This window comes from Chironomus tepperi, unplaced genomic scaffold (genome assembly GCF_022539635.2).
Source record: "Chironomus tepperi strain 1889 unplaced genomic scaffold, CSIRO-AGI_Ctep_v1 contig_89, whole genome shotgun sequence".
NCBI classification, from domain to species: Eukaryota; Metazoa; Arthropoda; class Insecta; order Diptera; family Chironomidae; genus Chironomus; species Chironomus tepperi.
In genome coordinates, this window is record NW_027226211.1 from 1,164,308 (window position 1) to 1,180,975 (window position 16,668).

General features: G+C 32.4%; 1 protein-coding gene across 6 annotated transcripts in view; it reads left to right on the top strand.

The window, feature by feature from the left end:
• kcc (solute carrier family 12 member kcc) overlaps nt 1-16,668 on the top strand; it is a 124,328-nt gene that overhangs the window by 41,472 nt on the left and 66,188 nt on the right. For 5 of the 6 annotated variants that reach the window (XM_070635515.1, XM_070635519.1, XM_070635517.1 and 2 more), the window contains exon 1: nt 92-661. The exons of the other annotated variant lie outside the window; for it this stretch is intronic. In XM_070635515.1, coding sequence (XP_070491616.1) covers nt 619-661 — 43 coding nt within the window. In that variant the 5' untranslated portion in view covers nt 92-618. Of the gene's footprint in view, nt 1-91; nt 662-16,668 lie in introns of those variants that run through there. 6 annotated transcript variants of the gene reach the window in all.

Below are 16,668 nucleotides of genomic sequence, written 5' to 3' on the forward strand. Positions count from 1 at the left end.
CATGTGCTCAAATCATCTCACGAAGTAGAAAATATTCATACTCACTGGATGGATGGTAGAAAAGCCCTAACACAACACACATTTGCTGTGTCGGGCTTGCATTGAAAGGAACTTATTTTTCCAATAATTCGTGCGAAGATTGGGTGTGTGATATTAAAAAAAATTTCAAAATTTTTCTTAAAAGTTCCACGGCTTATAACTTTAGTGGGGTCACATTGTGGACTAAATTATAGTGCATAACATTTGTGAATGGGTGACATTTGCGTTTGTCACTTTGTGAGGCGCAAATAAGCCCACCAGACGATTCTAAAAAGAAAAAATCTTTAAGAGAAAAAGTATATATAGCTATATATATATCCACAAAAATAAGAAAAAAAAAAAAGTTTTGTGCTCTGTGTGTCAAAGTGTCTGTGCACCCTTATCCATATATATATATAAAATTTGAGAGAAAATAAAAGAAAAAAAAAATACGAAAATAGAAGAGAAAAAAAGAAGAAAAACAAATTGTAGTGGAAAATTCTGTTCGTGTGGTGATTTTTGATTAAATAAATTAAAAAAAATTTAAAGTCAAAAAGAGAAAATTTCGGGTAAAAAGTGAAGGCTAAATTGGAACCGAAAATGGTCACGACAGCGGATGGTGATGCGTCCACCAATAATAAAAGTAAATAGCTATTTTTATCATTTATCATAATTTACCATTGTGATATCTTAATATATATCCATAACTTTGTACCTAAAATATTCTCGAATATAGCAACAACAATAAGCAGCATCGTCTACCGACAGAGAGAGAGAAATAAAAGTTTAGAAATTCCTCTGTCGTGGGAAAAGCACAGCACATAAAAAAAAGAGTATGAAGAGATAGATATCTATGGATATGTTATACATGCATACACATCCATATATGTGAAATAATTCGAGGCACAAAAAAATAAAACTTTTTTCTATCCAATTTTATTTTTCTTGCCTTTTTTTTCGTTCCTTTTTCATTTCTCGAATGCTCTAAGAAGTAGTTAAATGAAATGAGAGTGAGAAATGTTTTTTGGCTTTTGATATTTTGGGGGGATGGATGGTGTGTAGGGGGCATTGAGTAGTGATGTCTAGCGTTTTAAGTGGAAGGGTTATTTAGATTTCGCGTTTCCAGGGGAGGAGGACTTAGTCCAGCGTTTCAAATGAGAAGGTTTAGTCATTCGGACTGGAGCTGCATGACTCCGTAGCTGCGTTATGAGTCTAAATATTAATCAAGGGATTGAAAGCTTTATGAGCAATTTTTTATGTACTGTGGCACAAAGGTTGCTTAACTATTTGTGATGTGGCACAAAGTTTGCTTTACAGTGACAGAGAAATTGTTCAATTTTACTCATTAGTGACATAAATTTTATGACCTGAATAGGAGCAGACCTAATTTTTTTTTAACAATCCCCAGATTGTATACTCTAATTTATTTCGCGAGATAAGGCCTGCCTGGGTCTTTTTGTGTCGCGCCACATAGGTTCTACATTTTTTTGTGCTGCGGCACAAATGCTGCTCAATTTATTAATGCCTCGAGACAAAGGATGGGCAAGTTGCTCAGTCTTTTTGTGCAGTGACACTCATGTTGCTCTGTTTCTTATGTTGCAGAACATAGATTGCTTAATTTATTTGTGCCGCGACAAAGATTGCTCAGTTTTTTGTATCGTAAAACTAAGTTTGCAAATTAGTTATTAGTACATTCGCTCACGATTTGCCTGAGTTTCTGTGTCTCGTCGCAAAATTTACTCAGTTTTTCGTGTCGTGAAACAATGGTTGCTCAGTTTTTTTGTCTCACTGCACATAGGCTGCTCAACTTTTTTATGTAACGACGCTTAAGTTTTGCGCTACGCAACATAGGTTACTTTTTGCGCAGTGACACACAAGTTGCCCGGATTTTTTATGTCGTGGCTCATTTAATGCTCAACTTATTTGTAGTACGGCACTTATATTGCCCAGATTTCTGTATTGAGTCACATAGATTGCCTTCCACTGCTCTATAATGACACTATAACCAATAAAGTAGAAGATCTAAAAATTCACAAATTAAATTGAACATCACTTCCAATCAACCCTCCCTTCACCATAGTATTGAAAACTGATGTAAAAAATAACGAAAATCTCATAACCGAAATGAAAAATCTTTATCTGGTATATTTTTTTTAAAAGGGCGATATCCTTTCTTCTATTTTGTGGATTATTGTTTGCTTTAAATCATTTAGAAGGAGCTTTCAGATACAGACGAATTATCCTTTTCCTACATAATTTCTTGATTCGCTTTAGCGATTTTCATCTCGTTTAGGATGAAAAAGAATTTTTTTTCTTCATCTTTACGCTTTTTTATTGTTGTGTTTTGTGTTCAATCACAGACAAGACAAGCCAATAATGATATAGAAAATGGAGAAGAATAAAGTCTCAGGCTTGACTGACGAAGATTATGCAAATAATTTAATGATATTTTATGGAGATTTTATGATAAAAATTTTTTCAAGAAATTTTCAAATTAAAAGTTATTTTTTGAGATTTTTTTATGGCAGCTACAGACTTGGATTATGCAGAAGAACAATAAAATTATTGTTCTATTCTGGTCGAAATCAAATAGTAAAGCTGCAGACTTTTTTTCTGGCTCATGATGACCTAAATTTCGTTTTTATTGCAAAAATTTTTTCACTGCTTTTTTTGCGTTTTTTTCTGCATCACTGGCTTGATTTGGTGCTGAACATTTTTTTTTGGGAATGAATTTTATGTGATCGATTTGGAAATTGAATTTTAGCAACGGCAAGTAAAACTACTCGGGAAATAATATTATGTGGTGGTGCCAGCATTTTATGCTGTTTTTGGAACTTGCTGAATTTTTGTTTTTTGCTTCGGAATTTATTTTATCTGATTATGAAGTTAGTGAGGTAGAAATTTTGAGTTAGGAAGCTTTTTTGGGGCGTTTTCGCTGATGTAAGAAGAAGTTTGTTCTTTTTCGTTGGTTTTTGGTGTTTAACTAAATTTTGATGTTTTACTATCTGGATCTGCAAATTTTGATAGTTTTTGTTAATATATAGCCGTATTATTAGTATTAATCACTGATAACATCAACCTGACCTTAGAATTGCTCTACTTTTGATGTTTTTTATGAATTTGAAGATACAATTGCAAAATTTCAATAAAATGTTACAAAATGCTGAGAATTTTCAATGATTTTAACAGTAATTTCCAGTTAATTTGTCCAAAATGACAGCATTTAACTTAAATTCACTAAAAATTTGTTAATTTCAACTGTTTAGCAGCGCTAAATTACATGTTTATTCTTCAAAATCTAAATAAATACTAAAATTCCAATTAAAAGGGAGTTCAACTATGTCAAACAAAAGTCAACTTAGACAATTTAAATATAAATTAACCGTTAACAAAAAGATTCAATCTCTTGCCAAAACTAATCCAGATAACCACAAAATATTCATTCTTCCTTCATTCAAGCACTCAAAAATACATCCAAAAACTACAATTTACTCAGCATATTCCAGTCATTCCCATATGCTTTAACAATGGGAATTTACTTCATGCTAAATTGGCTCCTCTCATTCACAATAGAAGCATATTTATGTGGTAAATGACAGGAATTACTTTGGTTTAAGCTAAAAAATTTACTCAAAACCACAAATGATATTCACAGTAGATCCATAACATTTGCATAAGCTTCTTTCGTACAATTTCTCGCTCTTTTTAAAATTTTCTTGTCCACAATGCTTACATTTGGTTAAAATATCGTAGATTTAAGCAGTTTAGATGTGATTTTATTGAAGATATGGAATTAAAGTTAGATGGAAAGCTTTGATTTGACATGAATGAAAGTTTGTGACAAATTTATTTGACTGGATCATCATGTAATGCTAGAATAACATGGTGTGGATCTGTGTTTGATGGTTTATGGACAGATTTGCACTAGTTGAATGGATTAGACAGTTATTTTCAGGAAAGCTTTAAAGATAGTAGTGAATTTCATAGATAAATTTGGAAAATCAATGATTTTAGGGCGATTTATGTCAAATTGGCACATCTGGTTTAGCATACAATGGATGCTCATCTAAATAAGCGTGACCGTGATGCTTATGAGAACCAAAAGCATCCTAACAAGCAGATATCGTGCTTTTATGATGCAGAAAGCCCATATCAGTATCTAAAAGCAGTCTTTTTGCCTCTTATGTGCATGCTCTTTGTCTGTTCTGTCTCAAACCTCAACAACCTGTTAAACCATCCATCCTCTCACCTCCCAAGATCAAAGGCAATACCCACATACCAAAAAAGATCAACAAAATTCGAAAATCATCAAAAAATTAAACTTCTAATACAAAACCTAATGCAATAATTTCCCAAGACAAAGAATAGATTAACCTTTTTTTATACTTAAATTGACCTTTCCATGCTCACATCCAAACTTTCACAAAAGGAAAGAATAAACTTAACATTTTGATTGACTGAACGATCCCTTTCATTATTTCATCATAAACATCCACAACAACAAAATAATAATTCTCGTTCCTTTGAGCATCTCAAGAAGGAATAAAAAAAAGTTTGTACAATAGCCGTAGAGAGGAAATAGAATGAATAAGAAAGTTAGCATAGATTTAAATCGAAATTGGATTATACAAATGGCACAGGAGGTAAAAAAAATCAAAGTTTTCTTTTTTTTCTGTTCCTTTATTCGTTTTGGGAAGTGGAGGAACTGACCCGTAATGTTCTTCGTTTTATTCTTATTAAAATCTCACAAAAAAAAAGTTCTTCCTTCCGATGTGCAAAAAAGTTTATGGATTTTTTTAACAGGGTTGTGATGTACTTAAAAAGGGAGTGGCATGTAGCAATCTGAATGAAATTGTCGGAAGTAATTCGAAGATAAAGTCTGGTTTTGACGGTTTTTTGGAATGAGGTTATGAGAATTTGTGGATTCTGTAGCTGCTTTTGAGAAGGGCTGAACAGGAGCGTATTCTGGGGATGGTGGTTTGGGTGTGGATGTAAATTCCGGATGCTAGGGTCCTTTGAATCCAAAATAACCCAAAAACTGTCTACGTTCTTGCCACCAAATTTAACAACTCACTCTAACAGACAAAGAGCATGCTAACAAGAGCTTGCTCTACCTAAGATATACCAGATAAGCATGCTCACGTGCGAGCAATCAGCTTCCTCTCCTCTATGCTCTTTGTTTGCTAGGGTCAGTCAACTGAAATGTCTATTTAAATCTTAGAATCAGTGTTCATGACAGCCCTGAGATCTGAGCTGAGCTCTCCATTGCATGTCATGTCATGACGCGCCTTTACGACAATTGAAAGAAAGATTTTGAAAACTTTTGTGCTGATTAGTGTTAGAAGAATTTGAGAATTTGTTTGAGTTTGTCACTGTAACGACTTCATTGGACAGCTCCTTTGTGTTTAATGTACTTTCTTATTTTAATGGGTATCTAAATCAGTACTGCACAAACTAGGTGACGCGACACAATAGTATGGACTTAAAATATTTCGGAAATTCCATGAAACGCATGGCTTCATGACTTAATGGGTATCTAAACCAGTGCTGCACAAACTAGGTGACGCGGCACAATAGTTTGAACCTATAGGGAGTTAGGCGGTATTTTTTTTATGAAATACTGGAATATTTAGCGTTATTTGTGTGGATAATGAGGTAGTATCGACTAGATTCTCTGCCTGCATGCATGCCGTATACTGTCTCGGTCGAAGCTTACCACCAAGGTGTTCCATGGCTCAAACAAGTTACGCAACACTGATCTAAACCAAAATTTTGAACTAAAATTACTTCCTTCCCTTACAATCCTTTACTTCCCATAGAATATAATTCCTGACAACTGTCTTAAACTTTACAAACTTTTAAGTAACAAATTGGTCTTGCTCGAAACTTGATTAATTCTCACAAATAAAAAAAGAACTTTCTCTCCATCCACAATCTCCATCCTCAAAATGAATAATTGGAATCGTTATTATTCAATCCATTCGACAAACAGTTTGTGTGGCTTCAACATTGAGCCTTCCCCTCAATTCAACATTCAGCACAGTTGAAATTGATAAAATATTGAGAGAAGCTTTTTTGTCGGTCAAGTGATAAAGTAAATTGCAAAGGATTGATCGATAAAGTTGTATAAGCTCTCTTAAATATGGTCCATAAAGGCCATAGCACTTCCTCCAATTCATCTCTAAATCTCTGAGATTTTGATAAATTGTCTTTTCCACACTTGTAGGAACGAAAAATATTAAAAAAAATAAGAACTTGATATGGGAAATCTCGACATATACACATGACGAGGAAGTAAAGCATTGGAACAAAAGGAACTGAAAAAAAAAATCCAGAGCATTGCGAATAATTGGGTCGTTTCCTTTTTCGTTTTGTGTTATTCGGAGCCCCTGAAAAATGTGTTTTTTCGGGTGTGGGTGCTGTACGGAGAAGAAGAAGGAACTGAGGAGGCTCACGTTCAATGTTTTTGTGTACACATTTTTGGAAGAATGAACAAAAAGGAATTGGGTCGACACAACATCATTGTTATTTTAACATTCGAATTCCTTCCTCTTGTTCTTGCCTTCTTTCTCTATGCTGTACATACAGTCATTAGAAATTAATTTCTACCCGCAAATATTACTAACCGACCCCAACATATGTGACTCATATGAGAGACATAAAGTAAATATCTATTACGAGACATCATGTGTACATGGCATCGACACTCAAATTGAAAATTAAATATAAAAAAGGCTGCTTCCTTTCCATAGATCCTCATAGAATTTATGTCTGTTTTCTTTATTTTCTACTTCCATGCGAATTTATGAAGGTGGATGGAATCTTATAGCAAAAGTTTTATAATCATGTTTGGGATGTAGGCACAAAGTGTCATTTCTTCTTGATTTTCTCTATGAGGAAAAAAGTTGTAATTTATTGTCAATTGATGTAGGTGTAGCCGTAGAATACGAAGTGTATCCATTTACAGGAGGCTAAGGAGAATTTAAATATACGTTATTTGATTCTGGGTACGGACTAGCATACTTGGAAATTGTAATTTACGTAAATTGGCAATTAGAGGCTCTTGTAATTTTTGGGAGGATTGGGGGAATGGATTCTTGGGAATTGAACCTACGCATCCTGTGACGCATTCACATAAAGATTGACACAAAGTGATCTGATCTGTTGCCTAACTACTTGATTACAGAGGTCTTTATGTCGCAACAGCAGAATTCCATCAAATAGTACAAGTCAGGTGATCAATCCAAAATCTGGCACCAAGCATGCGTGATTCTGGCATGGGGAAATCCGACATCAGGTATGATTCTTGAAAATCCAGCACTAGGTCAACATGACACTGGCATGGTGGCGGATTTATACCGAATTCGACGCAAAGTCATCGACACGTCGATTTTGGGTCGATTTTTGATGGATAAGTCGGCTTGTGTTATTCGGTGATATGACTCAGTCGCTAGACTAGCTAGACTCAGCCTACCCAGCATCTTTAGTGAAATTCATACAAATATATTACTGATGTCTTTTCTAAGTCTTTTCTACTCAATTCCAGCACATCCTTCCATTTTAGCTTTTCGAAATCCTCTCTTTATACCAATAATACAGCAATAAAGCATTCCAATCCAATTATGGGGTGCGCAATCAAGATAACAAAAATCTCTAGACTGTATAAAAATAGCATTTAACATCATCTTAAGTAGATTTTCTCAGTATTAAGACTTCAAGTGACATTTTTTTCTAGGCTATAAATTTAAGATCATTGATTTAAAGCTTAAAGGATGAATTTTGAAGTTTCTGAGCTACTTTCAATCTCATTCCACAATAAAGCTCTAAAGTCTCCCACATTGTAATCAGAATAATTGAAAGCATCTCGTAAAGTGTGACTTACATCAGCAAATTCCCATTCATACTCAAAGATTATCAACTCTAAGTGATCCAGTAAGAGCAATTATGAAAATTACAAATGAGACATCCAATCAAGTGTGGAAGTTAATGGTCTCAATCCGTGACACAATTTGAGTTTTCTTTTATTTGCGATCTAGCATTTGAGTTTTGCCCATAAAGCTGGAGACGAATAAGAGGAGGGCATATGATATAATAAAAGAATGAGAGTTCATAAATATCGAATGACTTTTCGTCTTCGACATATTTATATGAGTTGTAATAAAAGGGATGTAACAGATAGATATGAAAGTTCTGCGAAGGATAATTGTTTAACTTTTTTTACTGACTTTTGTTTCTAATAATAAAAATGGAAAAACGTCTTGCCCGGGAGGCAAATGGCGGAGAAATGAGCGAAAGTTCGGAGTTAGGTCAACTTGACTCTCATCAGATCAAGTTGACTTGACTTTTATCAGGTTAATTTGACTCTCGTAAAGTCGACTTGACTCTCGTCAGGATTGATTGGCTTTCATCAGATCAATTTGACTTTCGTCTAACCGACTTTACTCTCATCAGGTCAAGTTGACTCTCGTCAGGTCGACTTGACTATCATCAGATCAATTTGAGTCTCATCAAGTCGACTTGATCCTTATCAGATCAATTTGAGTCTCATCAAGTTGACTTGACTCTCATCAGATCAATTTGAGTCTCATCAAGTCGACTTGACTCTTGTTAGGACGACTTGAAGAATCGCGTTGGTTTGCAGCTGAATTTTCAGCTATTTCTCCTTGTTGGAATTGGGCCCTTGTACATATAATCGAGTAACCCTCGATAGCTCAGTGGTAGGAGCATGCGACCGGAAATCGTAGGACGTGGGTTTAAGTCCCATTCTGAATACGTTATTTGGTATTTTAGGACGTGGGTTCGAGACCCAATCGGAATACCTTATTCGGAATTATCCATTTTCTGTCAGATCCAACACCACGTTGTGTGCTTTTCGGATTAACTTCCTCCAAAAAAGGAAAAGAAAAAAAGCCATTATGCTCGTGAATCATCTTTTTATCAGTAATGTCGTTGATCTTTAAACGACAACTTGAAAAAGCATTAGGCATTTCTCAAGTAGCGATTCCTTCTCGTTTCAGTATGCAGACAACAAAAAAGGGGGGAACATAACATTTTTTTATATTCAAATTTACTCTCTAAAGTGCTTTACATCATGATGATAAGGAAAATGAATAACTCCATTTAAATTTAAATATGTGTACATAACTACATCCCACAGCAACGCTTATAGTTTTGTCCCCTATTGTTGTCAGATGGGAAAAGTGAAAATTTTCTGCGTCACCTTTCAACCTTTATTTTGCTTTTTTGTGTCCCATCCATTCACTGCTCCATTTAATTCTGCACTCTATTAACGATTGTTGCCTTGTAACCATTAAACTTTCATTTTTTTTTCTTGTGCTGCTTTTATTGCTGTCGGTAGAGATCAAGGCGATGGATGCCATAAGCAAGATGTATTGCTGTGTCATTAATGATACTTTGCGAAATACTTTCATCTCTCTATTATGTTCTTCTTGCCTTTATACCATTACGCAATTCAGCATCCAACAGAAAAATAATTCAACCATTAAACAGAAAAATTTTTCTTATTTTTAATTGAGGAAAAATGGAAATACTTTTTTGGAATTATTTGAATAAGGCGATTGAAACAACGACAATCGAAGCGTAGACTGAATGCAAAGTAATCGTGAGAAAACAAATAAAAAAGTAAAATTTATTGCTTATTTCTTTAATTTACTTTAGTGACTTCTTTTTGTTCCAAAAAGACTAAGAAGAACTCGCGGATGAGCGTGCATAATTGAAAAGTAATTATTGCTTTGGATTCAAGAGGGAATATCAAATTTTTATTGATTTTTTTGTAAGCTCGTCACCAAGATGTGACGTTGTTTCTTTGAGATAATGATAATGAAGAAGTAAAATTAGTGTTTGCAAGTGGGAAGCTGAGGATATAATGGATGAATCACTTATTTTTGGAATTTACTTACCAATTTTTAATGGAAATATTGTTTTTGTGGCAATTTTTTAGCTGGAAGTTGTCAAAAGCACATTTTTTCAGCCGAATTTGGATTCTTGATGGTTCCTGATGAATTATCCATCGAATTAAGTCATTTTAAGTCCACAATAGCCATTTAATCTAATTAAAAACACACTTTGAAGTTAATTTTCACATTTTTTGCACAAAACTGTAAACGAAAGGGACTAAAACTAGAATTTTTAAAACTTAACGAAGAAATTCAAATTTCAAAAGTCCGTTAAATCAATAATTCATGTTATTTGCTGTAAAATCCTAGAAAAAATGACATTTTACTACGTTTTGACCAGTTTTAAAGATTTAGGAAACTCTATGTGAATTTTAAAACGACAATTTACGTCCAGGCTACCTCAAATTTACATTTAAATGTTGTAAAAAGTTACATGAAATTTTATGACTGTAGTAAATCACAGAAACGACTAAAAGTTTCTGTTAAAAAGTACCCATGACATGTTTCCAGATCAATGTTCAGCATAAAAAACCCCTTTAGTTTCTTGCTAAATTGTAAAAAAGTTACATTTAATGGATGGGAAATGAGAGTATTTAATTAATGAATCTGTAGCAAGAAAGTGAATAATCAACCATATTTTAAGTTGACTGCTCTGTCTGTTACTGTTCATCTTAGCAGCTCATTTGCCTCATAATGGTTGAAATTCTCTCTCGTACTTAGTAAAGTTCTAAAAATGTAAATTTTACATAAATAATTTACACTAGATGTATCATGATTTATTTAGACAGAACAGCAACACTATAGTATGCCAATTTTTAATAATTTTAAAATTCTGAAATTTTCATCTTGAATCTGTGTTGGTGGATTTTTTTGCTCTCATTGGATCTCTGCTGAATTTGTGAATGTTTTCTTGAATTGCATTATCAATTCAAATTTTTATTTTTATTTGTTTGTGAATTTCAATTTGTTGAATTTTTTTTTCTCACAATTTTTATTCGTCGTAAAGTTTGAAGAATCGGTAATGACGTTTAATGCTGTGATCTTGTTCAAGGTTATTTGAGATTTGAATCAAATTTACAATAAATTTTCTTTGAATTTATCAAATTATAATGAAATTTAAAATTAGCAACCTTTGAAAAATTAAAGAAAATTTTATTTCGAATTTTCTGAAGTTGAAAATTAACGATGTTTTGCAATTTGAATGAATTGGAAAAACCGAGGGTGATTCTGTATATTTTATCGTATTTTCTCAATTTAAAAATTAACGGTCTTTTTTAACTTGAAAGGTTTTTGGAAAATTGAAGAAAAATCTGTTAATTTTAACGTACTTTTGAAATTTAAAAATAAACGGTTTTTTGTAATTTGAATGATTTTGAGAAATTATGGAAAATTCTTATTTTAACGTGTTTTATCAATTTGAAAATCAAAGGCTTTTTAAAATTTGAATGATTTTTCGTTAAGTTTTGTTGACTTTCTGAAATTTCTTTGTAATTTCCTCATTTTTAAGCTTTACAAGCTCTAGTAACTGATTGTTGTGGATGATTACAACTCCACTGAGTTAAGTACTTAACTTTCTGTACTTCCAGTTCCTTTTTATGAGCTTTTTAAGCAAGATAATCTACAAAAATTACTTTTAAAATTCAAAATGAAGAATAATAACCGTAAACTTCCCCCAAACTTGATCATTCCTTAAGAACTCAAAATATTTATATCCAAAAATTCCAAAAACAATTCGCCGGTCTTCAACCGTCATCATCTCGAAGCATTAAGATAAATTGCTACAACTTTATGTGTCTTTAAAATAAGAAAAATGAATGAAGTTATTCAGCCTTATCAAATTCTACTTCTTTTTTTACGTCCTTATTCTCTCCAAAACTCATATCCTACAAGTTATGAATAAAAATACAAAAATTTGCTGCGGTTAGCAGAAATTCTAGATGAGGTTAGAAGAAAAGTCCTCGAAAGCTTAAAGAGGATTATCAGTCGAAATTGATTCAGTCCACATTTCATGATATGAAATTTGATTGATTTCCTAATTCCGTTAGTGTGCAAAAAAATAAGAATATGAATCAGACAAATACGAGAAGAATGGCACATCGTCATCATTATTTATATCTGAAATACATAAAATATTATTTTTTATTACGGATTTTTTTGCTGTGGATGAATAAAGGATATTTTTAGGCATTTATCATTGTGGGATGTTCACTTATTACGTAACGTGAAGAATAATTTTTTTGAACCTTACTTCCTGTTTGTTTGAGGCGTGTCGAAATCTCGACACCCTGCCTCATCCCACCCATCCTTACTTCGCTGGCCATTCAGATCAATTGGGATCCATAGCTTCAATCAGATGCCGCCTGAAGCTGATTCAATCGCTGGCTTCTGCTTGCCAATTTCCAATTCAAAATGCAGTACTGTCTCTGTCAACTAAGGGTTCCCGATGCGTACACCAAGACCGAGACTTTCCGTATAGTCATCTGCCCTTCTTTTCCCTCATCGATCCCCTATTTCTTACCCCATGTCCCTCAATAAATATTAGACGTCATAACTCAACAACTCCCATTTCTCTTAAAAGAGCATAAAGTTAAACTATGCAGATCCAAAGCTTGAAAAAAATATTTTTGCCGTTAAAATTCAAATTTTATTTGATCGTTACTTTTACTTTTCTTCGTAACGTAAATTTTTATTTTAAAATAAGTTGAGTTCGAAATGTTCGAATTTTTCGACAATCCAATGTCGAAAAAAACTCGAATTTGAGGCGACCACACTCTGGCTTGAAATCATATGCGTCTCAGAGCTATTCTCGGCCCATTTTAGCATCTAATTTTAAAATTCCCAGCACCAATCTGTCCCAATAACTTACAAACCCTCAAATTTCATCAACCAACTTCTTCAGCATCCTTAAAAAGAAACCAAAAAACATGAAAATCATTTTGTGATTCAATTCCCAAGCAACCCATACTGCCAATTTAATGATTAATGGAACCGTCAAAAGCTTTCATTCAGTTACTAGTTCCATAGAAAGACAAACATTAACTTTTAAAGCACTTTCCATTGGGAGAAAATAAATAAAAAAGTTCCATTAAATTACAAAAAAAAAAATTATTTTCAATGACATTACATCTCTTCCAATTCTCTTGACTGCCTATTTGACATTCACATTTACAATACTGTATGTGCGTGTACGTAAAAAAAAAAGACTGAAAAGAGCTTTCACTTCCATGCTGTGCGTTAATAGATGAGTAAAGGAATTGGGCTTTTTTGTGTGGAAATTGAGGATAAAAAGGCACAATTTAGTTATTTGAGTCGAAGTGGCTCGGTGGAGGATTGGATTAGTACTTCGGTACTTAATTATTGTAGACCGACCCTATGATCATTGGTTCGAGTCTCTGCATGGGAAATTGGCTGTAATGTCGTCAAAGACGTGGGATGAATCCAACTTTGAACTGTAGGTCTATATTTGAGTGCAGTGGATTGACGAACCCGATTAGAACCAGTTTGAGTTGGTGAGAACCGGTTGGAATCGATGATAACCGGTTGGAACAGATTTAAGCCGAATCGGATATCTTGTCAGAGTCAAACCAGTTTGGACCGAATTCCTGATCGACTATCCGAATTGTGTTAATCACGATTGAGCTGCTCGAGCTAATTTTTGTCATAAAATGATTTAAAATTATTCACATATTCCCTAAACAATTATATTCCATCAATTTATTGTATTATTACTGTCAATTTTTATCAACGTCGACATATTGCAATCGAATCGTTCATAATTTATTCAATTTCGAAATCGTAAATTATTCGTGATGCAATAAATCATCAAGTTTTGTTCAGCTGATTTCTCATTGAAAAATTTCACACATCAGTGAGATATTAATGCTGTGGTTTATGAGGTTTTCCAAATAGATACAGCAACAAAAAAAAGTTATGTTAAATTTATTTAAATTTGATTGAAAAATTAAGCTCGATTCACTGATTATTTTCTATGGAAAATTTATAAAATTGAGGAAAAATGAAAATTATTTTCTGTTTGTTATTTGCAAATTTATTGTTCATGATTTTTAATTTAATGCGCATCTCTCGACGAATGGGTTGAATAGCATTTATATGTATATGCTACAGATATTGAAGCTATAAATTCTCGACTGCTACTGTTTTTATCATTCATTCATTCATTCTTTTTGTTTTTTTAGGTGTTTTTATGGGGAAAATTTGTTGTGGAGGTTTTTTGTCTGTCTGTCCTACTCTATAACTTATGTCCAACTCTATAATTTATGTGTAAAACCATAAAAGAACATATTCTAATCTACACAGAGCTATCTAAAAGCTTGAAACTTGAAATAACTCAATTTTCGCATTTCGAGGGGCATGCAACTACACTTTTATTATGATGCCCAAGCGGCAAGATTCGGTGAATAGCATTTTTTGCCGTTATCAGCCGTAAAATGTAAATCGCTACCGTAAAGTGTAATAATGGAACAGCCTCTAAAAATCTAGCCTGAAAATTCCAAGGGGCATGAAACTATACAATCAAAAAAAAATTAAAAATTCTTAAAAATTCCTTTCAATAATCATTAAATTAATGAAAATCTCATTAAAATGCGTCCTAATCTCACAATAATCTACCATTTCCTATCAATTTATGTTCATTATTCACCAAAAAAAAAGTATAAATTCTCTCTCGCGCTCGTGAAAAATGTAATTCAATTTAAAAATGAAAATTTATATATATCTACATATTTTTTTTTGTGTGTTCATAACTTTTATGTTCACAACAAGCTCTTCCATTTTCATAACAAATAAAAGAAAAAAAAATATTGAAATGAATTGAATTTGGCTGAATATATTGTGAGTGAAATGAATTGCTTGGTTACTATATCGGTGCATGTTCCAATATACTTTTTTATTTTGTCGTGAATAAAATCCATTTTGTGTTCAAATAACAATTTTTTTTTACTCTGTTTGCCGAGCAATTTTGTGGATGAAAATAACTTACGTAATGCAGTTTGAGATCCATGAACTTGCCAAACATTCCCGTATGCTGCAGTTCATGTAAATTCCACTATGAAAATTGGTTTACTTTTGAATAAATTGTGTTTAACTTTGGCAATTAGCTAACAAATTATGGGAATGGAGTGGAAATTCATCTAGCAAATGCAAATTTTATGTGAAGCTCGAGTGCCATTAGGTGGTTTGATTAAAATTGTAATGAGTTGTTGAAAGTTGGAATGAAATCTCCGGAGATAAAAGTTTTTGGATGTTGTCTTTGGGAAATTTGTCTTGTTAATTGATTTCAAGTTGAATTTACATAGAAAATTTGCATGGAAAAAAGTAAACAAAGGAGTTTTTCGTAAAAAATTTGAAAATTTGACTATTTTTTGCTTGAAAATACAAAGTTGTAAATAATTAGCGTATTGTTGCCACTTTTTTTCTGTCAATTTACATCATTTAATCAACGTAATACTCCAATATGAACTTTAAAATTGTAATTTAAAACTTTTAGTGTAAAATTAAAAACGTGTTAAATTTTTTGTAATAAATTTCAAATTTAGGCAACAGTTTTACAAAATTTTATCATTTTCTGTTACTCATTGTGAAATTGTAAGTTATTAATGAATTCTTGCCACTTTTTTATATCAATTTACATGCTCTAATCAACAATATACCGAGAATCGGCCTTTAAAATTGAAATTTAAAACTTTAAGTGTAAAATGAAAAATGTGAGAAATTTTACTACACAAAATTCAAATTTTTGTTGACTTTAACGGTTTCAATTCTGAAAAATAACACTTAATTTTGTATATAAATTGAAAAACTTCAATCAAAAACCAACTTTATTGAATTTTAATCACATAATTACATATATTCTCAGAAAACAAACAATTCTCCGTAAATTCATCAATAAAATCCACAATTCAAACTCACTGATCCATAAATAATGAAATGTTAACGCATCAGCCAAATATCATGGTTCATTAGAAACAATAACCTTAATTAAACTATATTGAATTTTATAAAATAATTTTGAATTCAACTTAATTTCATATATCAAGGATTTTTGCAGATATGCTGCAAACACTCAACAGCTAACCCAAAAAAGCACAAATTTTTCAATAGCTCTAACAAGCTATTCAAAAGAAATAAAAAAATTGAAAATGAGCAACAAAAAAATGATAAAAAAGTAAAAAGCCAATGAACGATTCCATGCAGCCCTGAAGTAGAGCACATTTTTATTTCTGTTGTAAGCTTCTCACTAGCTACATTATCATTGTAGTCACTGCAATATAATGAAAAAGAGATAGCAGGAGCTGACGATACGACAGTACAAACCAATGCATATCAAAATCGTGACTCATTTTTTTATCTTTAATTTCACGCGGAGTAGCACGAGGGGGAAGGTTCTTATTTTTTCGATCATGCACTTTTGTACTCACTTTTTTTTTTTTTTTATAAATGTGTGTTAAAGATAAGTGAATGACTTTATCGATAAGCTTCATATTGCAATAGAACTTGTAATTGTGTTTGATATTGGAATCGACGTGTATTTTGAAGAATATACGAACAAAATCGCTTATCGAAAAATTGTTGTTCCGAGCTAGAAAGTAATACATTTTAAAGTGGAATTACAGAATATGCTTGATATGCTTTTCAAAATCAGCAGATGTTGTTGATGTGTCGAAATTATTTTGAAAATCTCTTTTTATTTGTATTATGTTTATTAAAATGTAAG